The 22,295-nt window shown below is 37.3% G+C and overlaps 1 protein-coding gene across 1 annotated transcript in view; it reads right to left on the reverse strand.

Moving 5' to 3' along the window:
• The window catches only part of lrmp (lymphoid-restricted membrane protein), a 38,410-nt gene that overhangs the window by 6,534 nt on the left and 9,581 nt on the right, over nucleotides 1-22,295 (reverse strand). The window contains exons 13-31 of the mRNA XM_062995524.1: nucleotides 21,719-21,815; nucleotides 21,155-21,289; nucleotides 20,348-20,455; nucleotides 17,665-17,816; nucleotides 15,847-15,958; nucleotides 14,303-14,603; nucleotides 12,986-13,038; nucleotides 9,053-9,164; nucleotides 7,919-8,048; nucleotides 7,416-7,491; nucleotides 5,737-5,783; nucleotides 5,503-5,567; nucleotides 5,265-5,398; nucleotides 4,636-4,669; nucleotides 4,462-4,486; nucleotides 3,630-3,657; nucleotides 3,376-3,516; nucleotides 1,028-1,162; nucleotides 193-340 (exon numbers count right to left, since the gene is read on the reverse strand). Of these exons, the coding sequence (XP_062851594.1) occupies nucleotides 193-340; nucleotides 1,028-1,162; nucleotides 3,376-3,516; nucleotides 3,630-3,657; nucleotides 4,462-4,486; nucleotides 4,636-4,669; nucleotides 5,265-5,398; nucleotides 5,503-5,567; nucleotides 5,737-5,783; nucleotides 7,416-7,491; nucleotides 7,919-8,048; nucleotides 9,053-9,164; nucleotides 12,986-13,038; nucleotides 14,303-14,603; nucleotides 15,847-15,958; nucleotides 17,665-17,816; nucleotides 20,348-20,455; nucleotides 21,155-21,289; nucleotides 21,719-21,815 (2,033 nt within the window). The remainder of the gene's footprint in view (nucleotides 1-192; nucleotides 341-1,027; nucleotides 1,163-3,375; nucleotides 3,517-3,629; nucleotides 3,658-4,461; nucleotides 4,487-4,635; nucleotides 4,670-5,264; nucleotides 5,399-5,502; nucleotides 5,568-5,736; nucleotides 5,784-7,415; nucleotides 7,492-7,918; nucleotides 8,049-9,052; nucleotides 9,165-12,985; nucleotides 13,039-14,302; nucleotides 14,604-15,846; nucleotides 15,959-17,664; nucleotides 17,817-20,347; nucleotides 20,456-21,154; nucleotides 21,290-21,718; nucleotides 21,816-22,295) is intronic.

Genomic DNA, 22,295 nt, shown 5'->3' on the forward strand with positions numbered 1-22,295 from the left:
TAAAATAAGCTAAGTGTAAATGTGCACTCATGTGTACTGTTACAACATTCAACACCCCTGGTCAGGTAAAATCAATATATCCTCAAAGAACAAACTTAACGCTCATATAGAAAATTAATGAAACATAATTCGACTGGGGTGTTCAAACTTTTGCATACGGCTGTAAGCACTTTGGTATGGCTGCATGTTTACCCTTCTCTGTTTTGGAGGCGAATGGGTTATTTTTATGCGCGCCGCTCTCTCTGAGCTCCAACAGCTCAGCGTGCTCTTTAGTGAACGTCCTCCTCAAGTTCTCCACATGCTGAATCATCACCTCCACCGCTTTCCCCATGCGAGCCTCCTACAGAACGCCCAAACATGAAACACACACACACAGTGTTTGCACAGCTTATCTTGTTAGTAAGTTTAACCATGAAATAATGCAAGAGCTTTTCTTGTTAGTAGTTCATTTACCAAATATGCATGAAGTAACTGACCACTTTTTATTAGGTACACCTTCTCTTGTTATTCAATCATAGTAAGGTGAAAGTAGCACAATGCATTATAACATCTCATATAGACACAAGGCAAGAGTTAATGTTTAGTTTATGTTCAAAATGTTAGAATATCGAATACAAATGCAATCTAAGTAATCCTGTTGACAACGGCATAGTAAAAAAAAAAGATGTAATGGCATAGGAATTGTTTGATCACAAATCAAGCATTATCTGAATGCTACAGCATATTTACACATTGCTGCTGAACATCTACGTCACTTCAAAATCAATTATTATGTGTACAACTTCTTAACAAAAGCACTTAAAAAGTAATTCTGTTGTGTGTTTTTTTCTCAAACATATTACATGTTTTGTTCATGTATTATATGCTGGGAAAGCATGCTGGGATATTACTGTGTGTGTTCTCTACAATGACATGTAAGGTGGGGTGGTGGTGAGGGTTGGCAGGTATTTTAGATATCCTTAGGTGTTTAAAAACAAAAAAGGTTGTTTGTTTAAAACTGTTGTTTTGTGAGCTTGTTGACACAGACCTGGTGAATGGCACCCAACATTTCAGAGCGACTGGACACTCTGCTTACAGACTGTATAAGAATATCCAGGTTCTTCTGAAGCCGCTGGATGATTTCCAATGCCTGGTTGTCCTCTCCACACAAAGGGATCAAAGCCTGATAAATAACCAAACATACACATGCAGTATTTGGTAGAGTACCCCTGTGCACAAAGCAAGTATATGTTATATCATATATACAGTGGGGCCAAAAAGTATTTAGTCAGCCACTGATTGTGCAGGTTCTCCTACTTAGAAAGATGAGAGAGGTCTGTAATTTTCATCATAGGTACACTTCAACTATGAGAGACAAAATGAGAAAAAAAAATCCAGGAAATCACATTGTAGGATTTTTAAAGAATTTATTTGTAAATTATGGTGAAAAATAAGTATTTGGTCAATAACAAAAGTTCAACTCAATACTTTGTAACATAACCTTTGTTGGCAATGACAGAGGTCAAACGTTTTCTGTAAGTCTTCACCAGGTTTGCACACACTGTAGCTGGTATTTTGGCCCATTCCTCCATGCAGATCTCCTCTAGAGTAGTGATATTTTGGGGCTGTCGCTGGGCAACATGGACTGCACAAATTTTCTATGGGGTTGAGGTCTGGAGACTGGCTAGGCCACTCCAGGACCTTGAAATGCTTTTTACGGAGCCACTCCTTCGTTGCCCGAGCGGTGTGTTTGGGATCATTGTCATGCTGGAAGACCCAGCCACGTTCCATCTTCAATGCTCTCACTGATGGAAGGAGGTTTTGGCTTAAAATCTCATGATACATGGCCCCGTTCATTCTTCCCTTAACACGGATCAGTCGTCCTGTCCCCTTTGCAGAAAAACAGCCCCAAAGCATGATGTTTCCACCCCCATGCTTCACAGTAGGTATGGTGTTCTTGGGTTTTTCTTCTTCCTCCAAAGTTGAGTTTTTACCAAAAAGTTCCATTTTGGTTTCATCAGACCACATGATATTCTCCCAATCCTCTTCTGGATCATCCATATGCTCTCTGACAAACTTCAGACGGGCCTGGACATGTAATGGCTTAAGCAGGGGGACACGCCTGGCACTGCAGGATTTAAGTCCCTCTCGGCGTAGTGTGTTACTGATGGTAGCCTTTGTTACTTGGTCCCAGCTCTCTGCAGGTCATTCATCAGGTCCCTCCGTGTAGTTCTGGGATTTTTGCTCACCGTTCTCATGATCATTTTGACCCCACGGGATGAGATCTTGACCCCAAGGGAGATTATCAATGGTCTTGTATGTCTTCCATTTTCTTACAATTGCTCCTACAGTTGATTTATTCACACCAACCTGCTTGCCTATTGTAGATTCACTCTTCCCAGCCTGGTGCAGGTCTACAATTTTCTTCCTGGTGTCCTTCGACAGCTCTTTGGTCTTGGCCATGGTTGAGTTTGGAGTCTGACTGTTTGAGGCTGTGGACAGGTGTCTTTTATACAGATAACAAGGTCAAACAGGTGCCATTAATACAGGTAACGAGTGGAGGACAGAAGAGCTTCTTAAAGAAGAAGTTACAGGTCTGTGAGAGCCAGAAATCTTGCTTGTTTGTTATTGACCAAATACTTATTTTCCACCATAATTTACGAATAAATTCTTTAAAAATCCTACAATGTGATTTCCTGGATTTTTTTTTCTCATTTTGTACCCATGATGAAAATTACAGACCTCTCTCATCTTTCTAAGTAGGAGAACTTGCACAATCAGTGGCTGACTAAATACTTTTTGACCCAACTGTATGCAGAAAAAAGTTTGAAAAAGCTGTTTAATTTTGGCTAACTGTAAACTGTAAAAAACTGTAAGCTACCATATAAAGTGTTTTATTGGCACAACTACAGTAACCAAAATTAATATAAATATGCCACATTACATTTGGAAAGGATTTATTATGTATCAAAAAAGTTTATATATTTACTATTTTTTCGCTGAAGTGTATTTAGAATGATTGTTACAAGTCAATCAAAATGTTAGCTGTTTGAAAACATAACAAGGTGTGCAGGGGGGGGGCATTAACAGTGCAGAAAAAAAGTTCTGAGTATGAGCCTCTCACTTGTGATACTGCATTTTTTATTTTTAAATAGGTGACCAATTTGTTATTTCACCTATTAAATTTTTTTTTTTTTAATCTTAAATGACTGTGTTAAATGACTTTATTTTGCCCACAAAAACACAGAAAAAAGTAATTTCTAAGGCCATTAGTCAATTTATCTGTAAATAATTGAAATGATTAAAAGGAAAACATAATTGGACATCTTTGTGGAAGTTTACCAAACAAACTCAACAGCCAATTGTATACATAAAAATAATTAATGACCCTCCTACCTGAAGCAGGCCCTGGCAGCTGGACACCTCTTTACGGACATTCTCCTCCGCCAGATCTCGTGACCTCTCCTCTAGACGAAGCCTTTTCTCAAGTGTGAACAAATCACACCTCTGGCTCAGAGAGAGCTGATGGAACTCCGCCTTGTACAAAATGCAAACAAGTACATGCACCGTTAAAGACAACAGATGTTTAACTATATAGATGGAAAGACACACAGACAGACAGATAAAATACTCCAATGTGAAATACTCACCTCAATTTGCTTTTCACTTTGAGTCAGGCTAAAGATATGAAGAGAGAAGATAGACCCAACATTATATACACTATTGAACCATTATAAATACACGTAATGACAAAATATTATTACTAAATGCTTTAAATTACATTTCTTTTATTATGTCTTTTTTAATTTAGTTCCAAAGATAAGCAAGCTATATAACTTAACATAAAAGCTGTCATTGGTTGCATTTGAATATGACAAGCATTGTTGTTTTCACAGTGCTGTCATTACATAATAGTATTACTTACCTAAACAATTTATAAAGTACACCAATATGCTATGTACATTTATTAATTATTTCATAAGCTACACCTACTATACAGAAGAACTTGTACCTCATATATCATTTAAATTGTCGGGATTTTTAAATGCTGTTTAAAGTACTGGACTCTTTATTAGGAACACACACCCATACTCTGTTAGCACTCATTAAAGATGAACAGTTAGAGACTAGAACTATTTTCTCTTTTATGCACAATGTGTGTTAATCTTCCTTTAGTCTTTTCAGTGGACAATTTTTCACATGCTGCTGATGGCTTTATATTTTTGGTTGAAGCACTATTCTTCTTTCAGCATTTAAAAATCCCAACACACACTTATACACATAGAACACACACACCAAGTCATAACTACAGTACATTAAAGCTTATGAAATAATAAATAAATGTACACACCAGACAGGTGTACCTAATAAAGTGCTCAATCAGTGTATATATTTAACTGTAATGCAACCATAACTTAATACGTTTCCTAGAATTGAGCATCATAATAATAAATGACAACCTGCCATGTTTTGCAGACTTACCCATCTTCACCAACAACAGAATTTTCTAAAACAAAAAAAAGTGTCCCACAAATTAAAACGGACCAAAAAATCTAAATAAAATACATACAGTGGATTCAAAAAGTATTAAGAACTATTATCGCCCATTTGTTGTAAAGTAAATTTTTAATGAATATAACTGCCATTTTTACTTACCGTCATCCTGCATGTCTATACTGTCAGGAGTCTCCTGAAAGAAACACAAGACCTTGATCAGAAATAAATTTTATTACACACACTACATACATATGTACATTTCCTGTCTATACAGTGGTCCCCTCTAATTATGACAAACCCATTACAAGAGCATAAATTCAAGAACACCACATATAAATCTTGCATCTTTACACACCTTTCCAACAATTCAGTTTGTTCGTTTTCTGCTCTGCCTGTAGGTGTGTACATTTCCAAACCACTTCCAATCAATTCAAAGTGCTACGGGTAGACTCCAATTAAGTTCTGAATTAAATTAATTTAAAAAATGGGTAATTAAGAGTAGATTTATGGACAAAAATGGCCATTATATTAATTCAAAATCAAATTCACAACACAAAAAGTGAAGTCTAAATATTTCTTGAATCCACTCTATAACTGTTCACATACTTTTAGCCATGCAGTTTATTTCCAAAATGAATAGAACAAAGCCATTTGTTTTGAGTGTCATTTCTACATCATTAATCTCGCTTGCATCAAATATTGTTTATTGGCAGCTACACAACACACGTATAATCTGTTCAGTAGATTTATGATTACTAGGTCACACTAATAGAACACAAATTTCTTACCAAATCCTTTTTGAATGTGCTCCGAATAGACAGGACAGGATTCACATTTGCTGTTGCCTGGCTGGAGGACTGACTGGAACCAGCAGTTTTGGCAGCATTAGGAGTGGCCGCTGCCCCTCCACTCTTAGCCAGGGCTAAGGGGCCACAAAGAATGAAAAAGAAGATACAAAGAGCAAGTGAAGCATCAGTTCAGCTGTTAAGACTCCTGGCTCACTGCCAAAATGTTATTTCGTCTTACCTGCTGTGCCACCCACAGCCTCTGGCACTGGTTCCTCTTCTTCAGCTACAGGCATTAGACCGCTTCTATGTGGCAAAAAAATTACAATTGCACACGTTAGTTCTGATAATCATGTGAATGCCTGGGTTCCAATTCATCACATTTATTAACTCTACCATCTGTAACTAGGGGACGTAAGGATGCCCACCAGGAGTACTTCATTAAATATTAAAAAAGAAGACTGAGGCATCTTACCGTTCCGAAGCTGTCGGGGCATCAGAAGTCTGGTCCTGAGTCAGTTTCTGCAAGAGGGAAGCAACACAAGATAAATGGCCTGGTGACAGTTGGTAACACATATGTGAAGTCTGGCATGTGGTTTCACTCAAGTCTCATTGCTTGAGAGCTAACATGCATTCATGTAATGACAACACAGTGCCCAAGACTTCAAGTGCTTAGGTCTTATATAATGCTTATTAGCTGTGATTCAGGCTAGAACTACACTGTGATGCACATTACATGGATGCAAAGGAAGGTGGTTAAAAGGCTTCTAGAGCAAGAAAATGTCTTTGACATAGCTTACAGTGAATAAATTCTCCAACCCCAACCCATAAAATAATTTCAGGTCTTTTATCATTTCATATAACATTTCAGTTTATGTTATTATAATAATAATTTGTTTATTCGTATTGGCCCTAAAGTTCAACACAGCTGGTAACACATGATCAAGAATAGACATCAACTTGAAATTAAGATGTTAAAAGCAACTGCCAAAATATGCTTAGCCTTGTTGACTGTCTTATTTTCTTTTCTTGAGTTCTAGAGGTAGGAAGTTATGAATTAAAAAAAGGAAATCAAGGGACAACATAAAAATTTACTGTATAGCAGGGTCAATTAGCAGCCCCAACACTCACAATGGGCCACTATTCATTGCAATGTAACTATATCAACTTTTACATTTGCGGCATTTAGCAGACGCTTTTAACCAAAGTGACTTAGAATTATCACTGAATACAGTTCAAGCAATTGAGGGATAGGGGCCTTGCTAAGGGGCCCAACTTACTCAGCAACTCGGTGATGGCAGTTCTTGAACTAGCAGCCGTATGATTATTAGTCCAGAACCTTAACTGCTAATCTACCATTGTCCATCTATTATTTTGATATTAGATAGTTCTATATCGATAGTATTAAGTATCATTAGTACTAATAGTAGAAAGATAGATAGATAGATAGATAGATAGATAGATAGATAGATAGATAGATAGATAGATAGATAGATAGATAGATAGATAGATAGATAGATAGCAGTTGTAATTGATGAGCATTTTTGTTAAAATTGTATTAGAATGGAAAACAGACACCTTTAAGCAAAAATCTTATTAAGACAGGTTAAACAGCAATAAACACAGCTTATAATTGTTAAAACATTCAGAACATGGTCATTTTAAGTGCAGTTACATAATATTATGACAGTGATATGATATTTAGATCCCTAATAATAAACCTTATATAGTGCAGCCCTAATTCTGCTGGATCTATAAAATAAAATGCAGTGTTTAAAAGCCTTCTGACTGTTAACAAGACACATACAGCACTATTTAAAACCTGACACTAGCTAAAATAATCCAATTTTCCTAGATTCTACATCTATTAAACTAGACAATGATCAGCTTACCCAATCAAAAAAGACCAGTCAGGCTCACAGCAGCAGACTCACTACTGCTAGTCATCAAAACTCTCACAACCCACTCAACCAACTCAACCAACATGTTGGTTTACTTTAGTAAATAGCAAGTGTAAGGAATTAACAAACGCATGAAAGCAGAGCACAAAAATAAGAGAAGAAACAAGAAGAGGAAGTAGAACAAGGAGAAGTGTCAGAAAATTAAAGAAGTCCCCTCCACCACCACCCCTTCACAAGACTTCCTCCAACTGACCTGCGAGTTGCTCATGCTGGCCGGGTCGGTCTCTGCCTCTGGTTGTATTTCTAAGTCCACACTCTGCTGAGGAGAGCTGAAGCGGGGCAAAATGAAAATAAAGAGAATAAAAATGAAATGAGAGAGCACTTCTTTGTAAAGCACTGCTTCTTTGTGTCTTCACTCTAATGCAGGATGCAGCTGGGCTAACACACTATGGTGAGTGAATAAAAAAGGAACACAGGTGCATGGCGACCATGCAAAACAAGGTCTCAACCACTAGTGACTAACCACTCAACGAGCCCCAGTGAGGGCAGAAAATGCAAGTAGGAAGAGGGAAAAATGGTACTTTGACTAGCAAATGAGGATCAGGGTGTGACTGAGCCATATCAAATAAATCTAGAACAAAACACTGACACACTGGCTTACACACTGGCTTACACACTATGTCGTGTAGATACACAAAAATTACTTGAATGAAAATGTGCCTTAAACTGAAATAGGTAAAAGGTCACAGTTCTTACCTCTCAGGCAGAGAAATGGATTTGAATGGTTCCGGCCTGTCGATTGGATTAGACTCTATATTGGAAGTCTGTGGAGGAGTAGACTCAGTAGATTGGGGTAAAGCTTCCACATGGTTCAGTGCTGGTTCATCTACAAGTTAAAGGTGGGTATTATCATTTAAAAGAATGGTTTAAACATTAAAGCACATTTTCAACTAATGTTTTTATTAATCCCAAAGGTGTTCAAGAAGGTAAAGGACCCTGTTCAGGTCACTGACATCCCTCTAAACTCATAAAGAGTGTCTTTATGGACTTCAATTTTTGAACAGGGGCACAGTCATGCTGGAAGAGAAAAGGGCATTCCCCAAACTGTTGCAAACCAAGCATATAATTGATTTGATATGCTGATTTTATATATAAGATGCAGTGGGTGTGACAACCAAAAAAATGGGTGTGAATAATTAGAAGGGGCATCTACATACTTTCATGCACTTCATAGTTTATGTAGGGGTGTTGATTGTCAGGGTTGAGTTCTCCCCCAGTATGGTGCAAACAAAACATTACCTACCCAGTTATCTCAGAAATGATCTTAATGATTCATATGGTTTCTTTTCTAACATTATAACATCTGGCATTATAAAAGGTAGATTTTTACAATCATTACTGCGCAGTTCCCCTCCTCCACTATTCAGTCCAAAAACTTTTATAATGAATAGTCTGTACTGCTAAGATAACTGGATGCCTGCTTACACCCATTAAATAATTACCAAAGCAGAAACACATGCTAAAAAATGCTAGTGAAAGCAAAAATCCAGTCAGCCAACTGTTTTAAAAGCTACTAAAAGGCAGGTCATGATAGCTCCTCAATACAACAAAACCAAGACCAGAAATAATTTATGCCAACCCCATCCAGTATTACTATTAAGTTTATTATACTTTATGGAATATTTCAGGTCAAATTTATTTATGTTCCAAGTGAAAATAAAACATCTACAGAAAAAAACGCAAATATGGGGTTCTGGTTCAAAGTGTATTGCTTTATTTATTTATTCATCTTAAGTTCTTTTACAAAACAGCCCATGTATAGGGCTGAGCCTTCCATGTAAACGGTAATGCAGTTGTTAACTAAAGTCCATGCATTTTAAAAGCTCTTACCAGTACACAGAGGGTGGGAGTGTGAAGGAGAAGCAGCCTCAGCTGCATTGCAACAGACAGAATGTTCGTGGGTGTCATGAGGCCCATTGCATTCTGGGAGTCTGCTTTCTTCCTGCACGGGTCAGAGAAGAAATAAATAAGTGTGAACAACCTTCACTGACACATGAATCACTTTATTTAAAAGCACTTCGGCTACTTTCGAATAGTTACAGGAATAGAATGTATGCTCAGGAATTTCACAGGCAAATAGTTTACGCCATCTCTGGGTTTGGAGAATCCCTGACATACACATCTTGTTAGCTTCTCTATTATATAATCCCAAAACAACCACAAATCAGGTAATTAACAGATACTTTCTGTGTCTAGGTGGTTGTGTTGGAAAAGGAAAACCAGGTTGGGGTGTGTCTGGTAATGAATCCGCTCCTAGTGTAGAAATGGTCGAGCACATGGACCCATAAGCCACTCATGCCTTCCCTTGAGGTCAAAATGCATAAAAAAATGTTAGACAAAATGATTTATAAAATATAAACTGATATTTTAACATTTGCTGTGGCATCCATGGGGGTGGTTTGTTTTCCTGACATACTTTATGAATGCCCATGATGAATCATTGTGCAGGGGAGGCGCCTCTGCCCACAATCAGGAGCATTCAAACTTACCAGGAAAGAAAGAGGTACCGAGAGCATGAGGTAGAGTTATCATCAAATCATTTTTGAATAATGCCCCAAGCAACTTGTTCCCAGAACTTTATGTAAATTACAGTGCATTGTCAGACCAGTTCTATATCTTTATGCAGGGGTCACTGACCTGTATGCATTTCAGTCCATTCTGTTTAATATAAGAAATAAATTGCATACATAACTAGAGATGTGCCGATCGGGGTTTTTGGCACCGATTCCGATCTGCGATCTCCTTTCAGGGACATCGGCCGATGGCCGATAGCCGATCGCGATCGGGGGGGTTGGGGGGGTTTAGCAGTAAATAAAATAAATAAACTTAAAAAGAGCCTCACAGTGAAGATAAACCGGAGCAGCGCCATTACCATTCATTGGTAATGAATAAACTTTTGCCTCTGATTGGCTCTGTAACATTTTCTGTTCTCATCTAAATCACAAGTAAGAACCGCTTACGATTTACCAAAGTGAACCAGGAGTGTATATAACGTGCTGATAGAATCGACTCAGATGTGACCGGGTTGAATTATCTTTTTAAAGTAAATATTACAATCAGCAAAATTACATCGTATGTATGATGCACAAAGTTAATGATGTTATTTTAGGTCATGAAGAGCTTTCACTGTGGTTTTTGAACGATGGTTGATGAATGGTGATGTGATGGTTGGCGTCTGGATCAATCCACTGAGCTGTTAACTTAACATGATCTTTATATATCACACGATCGGATCGGCTACTTTTAGGAAATATCGGCCGATCGCCGATAGCATATTTTGATTAAAAGTCGGCCGATACCGATTCATAGCCGATCGATCGTCCCATCTCTATACATAACATTTTCTACAGCAACTGAAATAGAGCCCCTTTCACACTCAAAACATGTACCATGCTGAGCATTAAACACAAGACCCAGTACATCCAGTGTAAGATCATTTGCATTGACAGTAGAGACAGTGGAATTCAAGAATACTTGTATAACATTTTTAGTTTAAAGCTTCTCTCTACATAATGGCCCAACACCATTCACTGTCAATTCATTTACAAATGATTCAGCATTACGACTCATTACTGGGCTACCAACTGCAATCAAATTTCTCAACTATTAAAACTTGTTTAATAGTTTAGTTTTACCAGCAGAGATAGGAAAATAAATGTTACCAAAGTAACTGATTTTTTAATAACAAAGACCTGTCCCAGCAGTGTATGCTGTGTTTCTACATAGTATTTTACAAGCACTTCTTCCCAGTGTCTCTACTTTGAACTTTTAATATTGAGGATTTTTTTTTTCAGACCAGGACTTAATCTGCTAAACTATCAGGTTGGTAATGTTGGTATTTTCATTTTAAAGGTTTAAAAAGGAATTGCCATTTGTACATCAGATTGTGATATTGTAGAAAGTTCCTTTTTATGGCTTTTTCATCAATAGTTAAAAAAAAAAATTTTAATACTGTACTGTGTCTGTAGCAAGCAGAATATTCATAAGCTAGAAGGTGCATGATTTACTGGTAAACTGTAGTCTAGGCTCTACAGGTACAGTTGTGTTCAAAATAATAGCAGTCCAACATCACTAACCAGATCAATCACTGTTTTTGGTAGAAATTATCTTTATACATGGCAAAAAACTTACTAGTAGGTATAGTAGAGTAATAAAAAACCAACAGACCCAACCATCATGACATGCATGCTGCTGATTCTGTGTAATTGAATAAGTAACTAAAAGGGGCGTGTTCAAAATAATAGCAGTGTAAAGTTCAATTAGTGAGGTCATTCATTCTGTGAAAAAATGGGTGTCAAACAGGTGGCCCTTATTAAAGTATAAAAGCAGCAGATGTTGTACATGCTGGTTATGGTGCATTTCTCTCTAAAAAACAGAGTGAAATGGGTCATTCCAGACATTGTTCAGAAGAACAGCGTACTTTGATTAAAAAGTCGATTGGAGAGGGAAAAACATAAAAAAAGTGCAGAAAATTATAGGCTGCTCAGCTAAAATGATTTCAAATGCTTTAAAATGGCAACCAAAACCAGAAAGACGTGGAAGAAAATGGAAAACTACCATTCGGTTGGATTGAAGAATAACCAAAATGGCAAAGACTCAGCCAATGATCAGCTCCAGGGAGATCAAAGAAGGTCTAAAGCTACCTAAGAGTACTGTGAAAGTTAGAAGACGCCTGTGTGAAGCCAAGCTATCGGCAAGAAGCCCCCGCAAAGTCCCACTGTTGCAAAAACGACATGTGCTGAAGAGGTTACAATTTGCCAAAGAACACATTCACTGGCCTAAAGAGAAATGGCGCAACATTTTGTGGACTGATGAAAGCAAGATTGTTCTTTTTGGGTCTAGTGGCCGCAGACAGTTTGTCAGACGACCCCCGAACACTGAATTCAAGCCACAGTACACTGTGAAGACAGTGAAGCATGGTGGCGCAAGCATCATGATATGGGGATGTTTCTCATACTATGGTGTCAGGCCTATTTATCGCATACCAGGGATCATGGATCAGTTTGAATACATCCAAATACTTGAAGGTCACGTTGCCTCATGCCAAAGAGGAAATGCCCTTGAAATGGATGTTTCAACAAGACAATGACCCCAAACACACCAGTAAGCGTGCAACATCTTGGTTTCAGACCAACAAGATTAATGTTATGGACTGGCCAGCCCAATCTCCGGACCTTAAACCAATAGAAAACTTGTAAGGTGACAACAAAAATGCTGTGTCTGAGGCAAAACCAAGAAATGCAGAGGAATTGTGGAATGTGTCCAATCGTCCTGGGCTGGAATACCTGTTTACAGGTGCCAGAAGTTGGTTGACTCCATGAAACAGATGTAAAGCAATTCTCAGAAACAGTGGTTATACAACTGATTATTAGTTTAGTGGTTTACAGGAAAGCTAAATATTAAAGAATTTCTCAGTTTAAACAGTAAATGTTTGAGTTTGTAAAGAAAAATGCAGACACTGCTATTTTTTTGAACAGCCTAATATTCCCTTTTCTTTACTTTCTGTAAAGTAATAACACATTTGATCAATTTTAATTCATGTTTTGATTTGGAAAAGAATGTACAGTGTTGTCAATGCATTTGTCTGTATGAAAATAAAAGCTATTATAAAAATTCTGAGCTTTATTCACTTTTTTAAACACACTGCTATTATTTTGAAAAAAACTGTATACACTTCCCAATGTCTGATATAGACATAATCACATAATTAATCCACTTTTACAGCTTTTTATCAAATAGGTCTGGTGAAACACAATTACATACCTCTTGAGTTCCACCATGATCCTGGACTCCAATTTTATCGGCAGCCAGAGTTTCTGAAATAGGCAAAAAAATGGATCAAAGGATTATTTACACAATAAACAACTGGCTTTATAAAACACACCTTCAGAATAACTCACAATTTATAACTACAGAATACAAATAATCAAGAATTTAAATCTGGTGGATACATATGTGACATGTGATAAACCTGTGAATGTAGCAAAACAAGTAAGTTTGTCATGTAGAGAACAGCCACAAAACTTCCTAAAGCTGAAGTAACACAGCTTATTAAACAGAGATAGCAACAGCAGGGTAATAACACACTTAATTCAATCAGTTACATTAACAGACAGTTTGTGTTTTTAATAAATGTGAAAATACAGGTAAAAATAATTTACTATTCTGTCTTAAATTTTGTTTCCTTGGTGATGTCAGGTGAGTAAAACATGTTTAGATTACCATAAAAAGCAACCAGAAAGCTGAAACAGAAAGCTTTTCATTAATGAAAAGATTATTTTAGTTTGAATGTATGTACACACTGCATGTTTACATAAAAAGAAAGCTACACTGGATAAGGAAACTGTGGCTCAGACATCTAACACGGTTACTGTGGAAACCTAGCAAAAAGTACCACTGGCAGATGGCTTACAATGCTGAACTACTGAACACCACACTTAGAAGATATGTTATGTAACTGTGTGGCTGGGTCCCATGTAACCTTAATTTTGGACATCTTTAATAAAAGACAATTATGCTTGGAAGAGATGAAGGTAAAAGAGCAAGAGGACAGCCATCAACAAGATGAAAGAATACAATGAGAGAAACAATTAACAAGCCATAAATAAGCCTGAAGACCCAAACAGAACACAGGATGTTCTGGTTGTCAGGAATCAGATTTGGCTTGACAAATAATAACATTGCCTACATACACTAAACAAGCACTTAAGTACACCTACCTGATACAAAAGTATTATGATATGCTTTTAACTTTGCAGTGAACCTGTTTTGGCATAACTGTGACCTTAACTCAACTGAACAACTCTGGATCAAATTGGAAGGTTGATTGCAAGCTAGGTCTTCATCCAACATCAGTATCCAACATCAGTATCCAACATCAGTATACACAATCAAATGTCTTGTGGAAAAACTTTCCTTATAAGAGGAGGTTGTTACAGCTACAGAGGTAGTGAGGGTATGATCTTTTAATTGACCAGTATTAATAGTTAACAACAAGCTTAGGGTCAGGTGTCCACATACATAAAGTGAAATTCACAAATAAAATTGACCTTATCATGTGATTTGTGATGACAATCTTACCACAGGTTTCAGTTTCTGTAATGCTCTTTGATAGACCTCCAGGCTCTTCAGTGTCACCCACAGAATCATGTGGTGCTTTTCTGTCTTCGACTAATGCACTTTCTTCAACTTCCTCACTATGCACCTCCTCTGAAGTCTTGGGCTCGGTCAGATCAGTCTGTAACTGCTCATCTTCAGCAGTAGGCTCATTCTGACCCGTCTTATCCTCTCCAATAAAAGGTAGCTTCTCTTCAACAGGAGAGTCGAGCAATGGATATAGCTTGTCCCACTCTGGTGAAGAATCTTCTTGATTATCTATAGCCTGAGCACACAAATAACAAATTTTTTAAAGGACATTGCAAGAAAACGTAAGAACCCTATACACATAATGAAAAAGCTAATTACATTTACACCTAGTGAATATGAAACCAGACTGATCTGGTAGATAAAAAACAGAGAAATTGCCAAAGTATGTGAAAGCAAGATTTTCTTCCATCCACTAAAAGGGTTTTACAAAGAAATTTCAGATATCATATAATTTGGGGCTGACATCTACGTATATTAAGGTTCAAACTTTTTAAACCCCAGTAATAAATACCAAAGGGGTTTGGCTAGAAATTATCAAAAGTTGTGTTTCAATCTCCACAGAAAGGACCTGGACCGCTCCACCTGGGAATCAAACCCAGGACCTTCTTGCTGTGAGGCGACAGTGCTACCCACCGAGCCGCCCCTTTGGTTAACAAGACTGTTTTATCATGAATTTTCTTTTTTATTATACAGGGTAACACTGGGTCTTAAATGCATCTAATCTTAATTAGTTTTAGCAATAATAATAACAATAATAATATCACACAAACACTACAATATAATCATCATGTAAAATAAGAGTTTAAACCAGTACAGTATTATACAAAAGTTTAGATGCTGCTGTTAATTTCCATGCTTTGAAAATAAAATAAGTTAAGATCAATTACATCTATGAAAAAAAAAAAACTGTACATTTTATTGCAAATCTTTGTTTATTTTACAAATTTTACATTGAGACATTAAAATAGTATACGTCCAATAACTTTTGCATATGATGTATTATGTCTTATTCCTTCAATAATAATTCTTTCAATAATCAATCTGGTCTAACTGTGATTTAAAAGATAACATAAGGAGAAGAAGTCAGAGCCTCCACAAGCGGGCGTACAAGATTATTTAATTATTATTTTTCTCTGTGACCCATTTTTTTCGGTCCGCAACCGACCCAGGGTTGACCTAGACAAGGTGCCAACCCATCAGAGGGCTTTAATCACCTTTTCTCCCAGACACAAGCAATCATACTTGCGAGATTCAAACCCGAATTGACCGCTGTGCCACACAAGTGCCACATCCCAAATTTCATAGGAAATAACTTTATCTGGTCTGTTAAATATTGACTTATAAGATCTTTAATAACTTAAGTTATTTAAATGTACAATTAAAAAAAGTTTGACAATAGCTTATAATTCTATTGTTTGAAAGGAACAGAAACCAGGTATTTCTTATACATCAGAACTCTATATAAATGAATCAAATACCTGTTGCAGGTCGTCCTCTGTCTGGCAACTGGCTTCTCTACAGTTCTGTCGAGTCTTTAATTGTTCCAGTTCATCACACAGCTGCTGTTTTTGAATTTCCTGTTCCTGAACTCTACAAACATACACAAGTACATCGTCCATGATTAAAAACTTGTGCATCTGTACACAGTATGTCTCATACATTGTCTTTTCATAGCACAGTTCATGACTATTGTATAATCTAGACCACAACTTGGACAACAGCAGCACATACTGTACCCATGTAGTAGACCCATGTGCTTCATGCTTCATAAATTCTGATAATGAACCCTCTAAAACAAACAGTTTCTTAAAGCAGCTGAAGACCTCCCATCTACCCCAGTACCAGTCTCCTTCTGCCTTTTATTTGATCTCCCTATCCTTGAACTGTAAACGTGGAAACCTGCCATATGTCAGACTGGCAATGGTGCACTCTGAATGAACCAAAACTGGCTGGGTGTGGAAAGCTAGAATACAATTTTAAGATTAGGCAGGTGTACAGTGAGTGGACAGTGTTGAATAAGGTTGAGATTAGGATTCTGAGCAGTTAGTAAAGTTCTCCACACACTAAACTAGGTAAACTATTTCTTTAAATGCCTTGCTGTGTTCTAGAATGCTACTGTTTGTCAATTTCAAATAATTAAAAACACACACCAAGACCATTATTTTCCAACCAATCTATACAGCTGCAAACATAACTACAGAGTTTTCTTCAGATCTTTTAGGCTTGTTTGCAGCTGCTCAGCTATGGAAACCTATTCCATATAGCTCCCAACAAACAGTTCTAGCGAACTGTAGTGCTTCCAAAAGCTTGGTAACATTTATTTTATTTATTTGGATTGTAACGTCATGACAGAAACAATAGTTACTTGTTACACAAGATTCATCAGTTCACAAGTTTAATGTCAAACACAGTCGTGGACAATTTTGTATCTCCAATTCACCTCACTTGCGTGTCTTTGGACTGTGGGAGGAAACCGGAGCTCCTGGAGAAAACCCACACGGACCCAGGGAGAACATGCAAACTCCACAAAGAAAGGACCCGGTCCGCTTCACCTGAGAATCAAACCCAGGAGATTCTGGCTGTGAGGCGTCAGTGCTACCCACTGAACCACTGCCACCCAGCTTGGTAATAAGTGTTGCTACCAAAGACAGAAAATTGTCATGGACTATACCAGTAGTTCACAACTAGTTTGTCAAACTGGCCACAATGTACCTGTGCATCCCAGTAGATTAGTAGTTTGTGTTGCTTAACATGATGCAGCTGAGCTGCTGTTGCTTCTAATCATTTAGACTTCATAATGACACTGATCTAGCAGGGGAGAGATTTGATTAATTTTATGACAGACTCAAGCTGAAAGTCACGTAGCTTCTGAGCATGATTCATTCTACTGCTAATTTTGACCCATGGATAAACTACCGGTCGCATTCATTCTTCTAAACAGTTCATGATAATGGAACACAAAACAAAGCAGTAACAATAATCTGTCACAATCATGTCATACAAAATCAGTTACATAAAATGGGCAAAAAAACATTTTTTATTCATTTTTTGTATAAACATTTTTATCACATCATTATGTCATTAATCCTTCTGGTGTCATCAGCCAGTCAGCATTTTCACTACACAAAGTTGCGTGAAGTGTGTTTTGGGTGTTTGGCTTATAGACCCATTTTCCCCACCTACATATATTTGAGCAATGGATACCCTGTAAATCATACATTCCCCAAACAATGAATACATCCATGGTTTAGTAGAAGATTCCTCATCTCTACCTCATCTAAACTTCAACCACTCACCTGACCGACAGGTGCAAGATCTCAGTGCGGGAGCGTCGCATGTTGCTGGCCATCTTGAGTAGCTCCTTCTCCAAAGAATCTGTGTACTGCTTCAGCTGCTCGAGACCATTTGTCCACTCACCACGCTGCTGCTCCAGCTGTACCTGCAAGCCCTGTGATTCAAAGTGATCATCAAAACACGCTTAACAAAGTCTTGTTAAAATAGCCATCACTGCAGCTTTAATTCATCACTAAGCAAATGAAAAGAAACTGAAGGCTTGACGGCACTTCATGTGCGTAGGCTAAACAGCCTGCACTGATGGTAATAGCTGTTATAAATTCAACACAACAAAAAAACCTCCCTGCATGTACTTCACTTGATGGAACATTGGCTGAGTCAGACAAATTCAGTACATAATGATAGATATTAGGTAAGCAATTTCTGGGATTAAAAACTATGTGCAATGCCATAAAATATGTTGGTACAAAAACCACCTGGATAAAACAGAAGCTTGGTTTTAAAATACATAATGCTGCACTTCTGAGTTACATTACGAATGTATCAGTAATAAAAAAAACAAGCTTCGACAGTCTCTTTGATGTAATATAGCAAAACATGAAGCAATCAACAGAGCAGCAAAGAGGCTGATTAGTAGGTGGCAGAATTACAGATGTCAAATGGCATTAGAAAAGAGGAAGTGAAAGCTCAGACAAGAACGAATCACACTTCACAGTATAGTTGATAAATGCCTCAATAGCACAGCCACAAAACAAACAGAATCAAATGAGTGCCTCTATGACCCAGTCACAACGAAAACTGTACATTAGTTTCAAAATGTATAGCAGATTTACCATTTTAAAATATTCTGCTTTATTTTGTGTCAGCATAAAACCTCACAAATTCTGCTAAGATTCTGCTAACACAATCCATGGCCTCATCAATCAGCAGAATTAAAAATCACTAAACTTCTCAAGTTTTGGAGTGCAGACTGCAAAGCAGATTCTGACGACCTTCATTATTTCAATCAAAACCACTTCAGAATTTGGAGACTTTTTGCTTTCCAAAAGAGGTATACTTTAGTAGACATATAAATAAATAAATATTTATTTATTCATCAGTAAGCTTTTTGTACATGTTATGTCTGAAAGCTTTACAATTAGGAGGTAATGGAACTATTGGAATCAGCTAAATTTACTAAAAAGATGTCATGTTCTTATTTGAATGTATGTTATATTTTAATGTATTAATATATTATATATATATATATATTCTGCTTTTCTCATTATAGTTTTTGTTAGTTAGTTCCTCATAATTGTCATTTCCAGCAGCTATTAGTTGATTTCAATTAAGGGTGCAGCTACATACCTCCACTGGGTAAAGTTGCTGATTTGTAATGTGCCATCACCCACACTCAAGTGTGCCATTTTTGTTTATGGGCTCATTCCAAATTCAAACCCAAAGAGAAAAAGTGATTCATGCATTTAAATGATTTATCATGAACAATATCCCAGTTTATATTTCGTCATACCCCAGTATAAAAGCAGAACTCTTCTTCCATTATCTAAGCTTTGTAAAGTTTTAATACAGCGACTGATTCTCTATTAGCTTTTTTATAAGCATGTTTAGTTTGTGCTTGTAATGAAATGTTTACTGCAGGCTTTGCTTAAAATCTAGGTTCTGAATGCTGAACTAGTTCCACACATGTTTAAGCTTTTTTGATAAAACAGAACTAACGACGAACAGGAAGCTGAACTTATTATAAAAATAAGTGATGTTTTCTATATTTTAACAGAATGCTTTATGTTGTTGGTTACCATAACAGAAATGCAAAGAGAATATGGCAAACTCCTCACAGACTGTGACCATTGGTAAAGATGCTCCCTAGGGCACTATAGCTAGCTGTGCAGCACCCACTCTACCAGTTGCACCATGATTCACACTCACACACACACACACACACACACACACACACACACACACACACACACACACACACACACACACACACACACACACACACACACACACACACACACACACACACACACACAGAAAGAGATCTGCTTGTATATTGTAACGTCTTAAAAGAGGACTCCCACCACTCCATGACCACACATCACATACAGCACAGAGCCAAGCAAACAGCAAGGACATAAACACAAGGATATAAAGGCATATAAAAGAAATACTGACCGTTTTAAGACTGGCATCATGGTCACATCCATTTCATCAAACATGCAATAAATAGAGACCCAGGTCCTAGCTTAATATGTATAGTTTCTATGCCCTGTCTCTCCACACTACACCTTTCCCTGTGGGAGTTTGACTATGAGCTGAGTGGGCATTGTTAACTAGCAGGAATACTGTGCATACTGATCTGCTTCATTTCTCTCCATCTCTCTTCTCCTCTCTCTCTTACTCACTCACTCACACACACACACATACTCACAATCTGCTCAACCCATGCAGGCAGAGTTATGTAATATGAATGATAAAAGCTCCTGAGAAAGAAGACTAAAAATAATAAAATAATAAAAAAACTAGTACTTGTATATAAAATCGAAATGATAGCTAAATACGCTTTTTTTTCTTTCATACTTATGAGTGAATAAAACAACTAAAATTCTTGGAACTGGACAAAACTGACGCCGTCACACCTTAGTGAATATGTTAATAATTTAAAGAGTTTAAAATCTTTTTCACCTGGAGTTGAAGATCAAAGTTGGTATCGGGATTCTGAGATTCCTGACTTTTTCTAAAGCCTTGTAGTGCTCCAAGAACTGCAAGAGTGGCATCTTCACGCTCTTGTCTCTAAAATACAACACACATGAACAAGCACATTATAGTGCAAATCCTTTACCATTAAAAGCTTTTATCCATCTTTGTAGAGGAAGAGGAGGCTGTAACAAAAGTAGTAGTAGTATATTAAGAAATTATGTCATATTTGGTACATGCTGAGAATCTGTTCAAATCCCCTACTGGCTGGTGTAAAGATTTGGCCAAGTACTTCACAAGTGCCTGAAGATGTGTGCACTAGCCTGCTGCCATCCCTGGCTAGAAAGGTCACTGTGAGGCAGGCAGAGGTTCCCCAATTAAAAACAAAATAATAACAAATAAAGTAAAATAAAATAGATCTATGAGGCACTGTAAAATTCAACTGACTGGGGACAGAGCCACCTATCCACAACACCAGACCAAACCAAGCTATTTAATTAACTAATGTGTATGGTAAGCCTTAATTCATATTTATTTTAATAATCAGATAGAACCAATCACAATGGTTTTTTCTTAAAAAAAATTTTTTTTGATAATATTATTGTTTCCTGGCATGTGCCAAATTTTCTCAAATGTCTGTTTTTGTTTCTAACTTTATTTAATTATTTCACTGGCCTTATAATGCCAGTGAAATAATTATTTGGAATTCCAGGCTTACACAATTTTCAAATGAGAAAAAAACAATTTAGCTGTACATAAGACTGATGTATGTTGCAAATGGTTTGATTTAGTTACCAGTCTGTTAATCAAAAGTTTGAACTCCAGTGACATCTGCTCAGGTGTTGGACCTTGGAGCAGAAACAGAACCTCACGATCCAGTGTCTCATCCAAGGGCGAGGCAAATGAGACGGAAGACAAATGCTCTGCACCCTACACACAATGCATAAGTTAGCAAACTGTCAGATTTTATGCAAAAAAGAAATGAAAATGATTAGATAAGCAGTTGTATTGCAACTGTTTTAACTACAGTGCAAACACTGAGTAAGTGCAATTGAGTGTTATTTAACTATACATTTACATTTTCAGCATTTAGCAGACGCCTTTATCCAAAGCGACTTACAGTACTGTTACAGTATGTACAATCTGAGCAATTAAGGGTTAAAGGGCCTTGCTCAGAGACCCAACAGCAGCAACCTGGCAGTTGTGGGGCTTGAACCAGCAACCTTCTGATTACTAGTCCAGTACCCTAACCACTAGGCTACAGCTTGTATAGTGCCACACTATAAGAGTGTGATTCAACTATAACAACACCCAGGCAACAAACGATAAAGAAACTCTTGCTTTTGCGCATGTACAAACCTCTACAGGATTCTGCTGTGCCAGGGCCAACTCTGTCTCCAGAGAACCTGAACCTGTCTGATTCAGTCTGTATGCCACAGAGAGGGAGAGACCAGACCTACAGACAGTAACACACACAGATTTTGTTTTTTTTACTTACTGGACAGTGCCTTTACTTGCCCTCTTCTAATTTATCTTTATTTATGCATGTCACAATAAATGGTATCAGATCTTATTACACACTGAGTTTCAAGACAAAACACAAAACGTTAAGGTAATTCAATATTTACATAACACCTGTGAAAAGTAATCACCCCCCCCCAGCTTATATTCATGTGCCACCAACTGCAAGCAAACAAACGTTTTTCACGTGTCCTTGCAGAATTTAGTCATTTCCAATTCCTTAGTCAGATCACCCTACCCCTGACAAGTCCAATCTGCGGCTGTTTCTTATCACCTGCCAGTGTTGGGTTCCCACACAGAACCGTACTGCTTACAGAGAGCTACACTAAGTGAGTGACCACATTATTAAATGTAATCAGTTGGTTGATTTATTCAATATGGAAGTTGCATAAATGGATGTTTTTTTATTATCTTT

This window comes from Trichomycterus rosablanca, chromosome 1 (genome assembly GCF_030014385.1).
Source record: "Trichomycterus rosablanca isolate fTriRos1 chromosome 1, fTriRos1.hap1, whole genome shotgun sequence".
Lineage (NCBI taxonomy): Eukaryota > Metazoa > Chordata > Actinopteri > Siluriformes > Trichomycteridae > Trichomycterus > Trichomycterus rosablanca.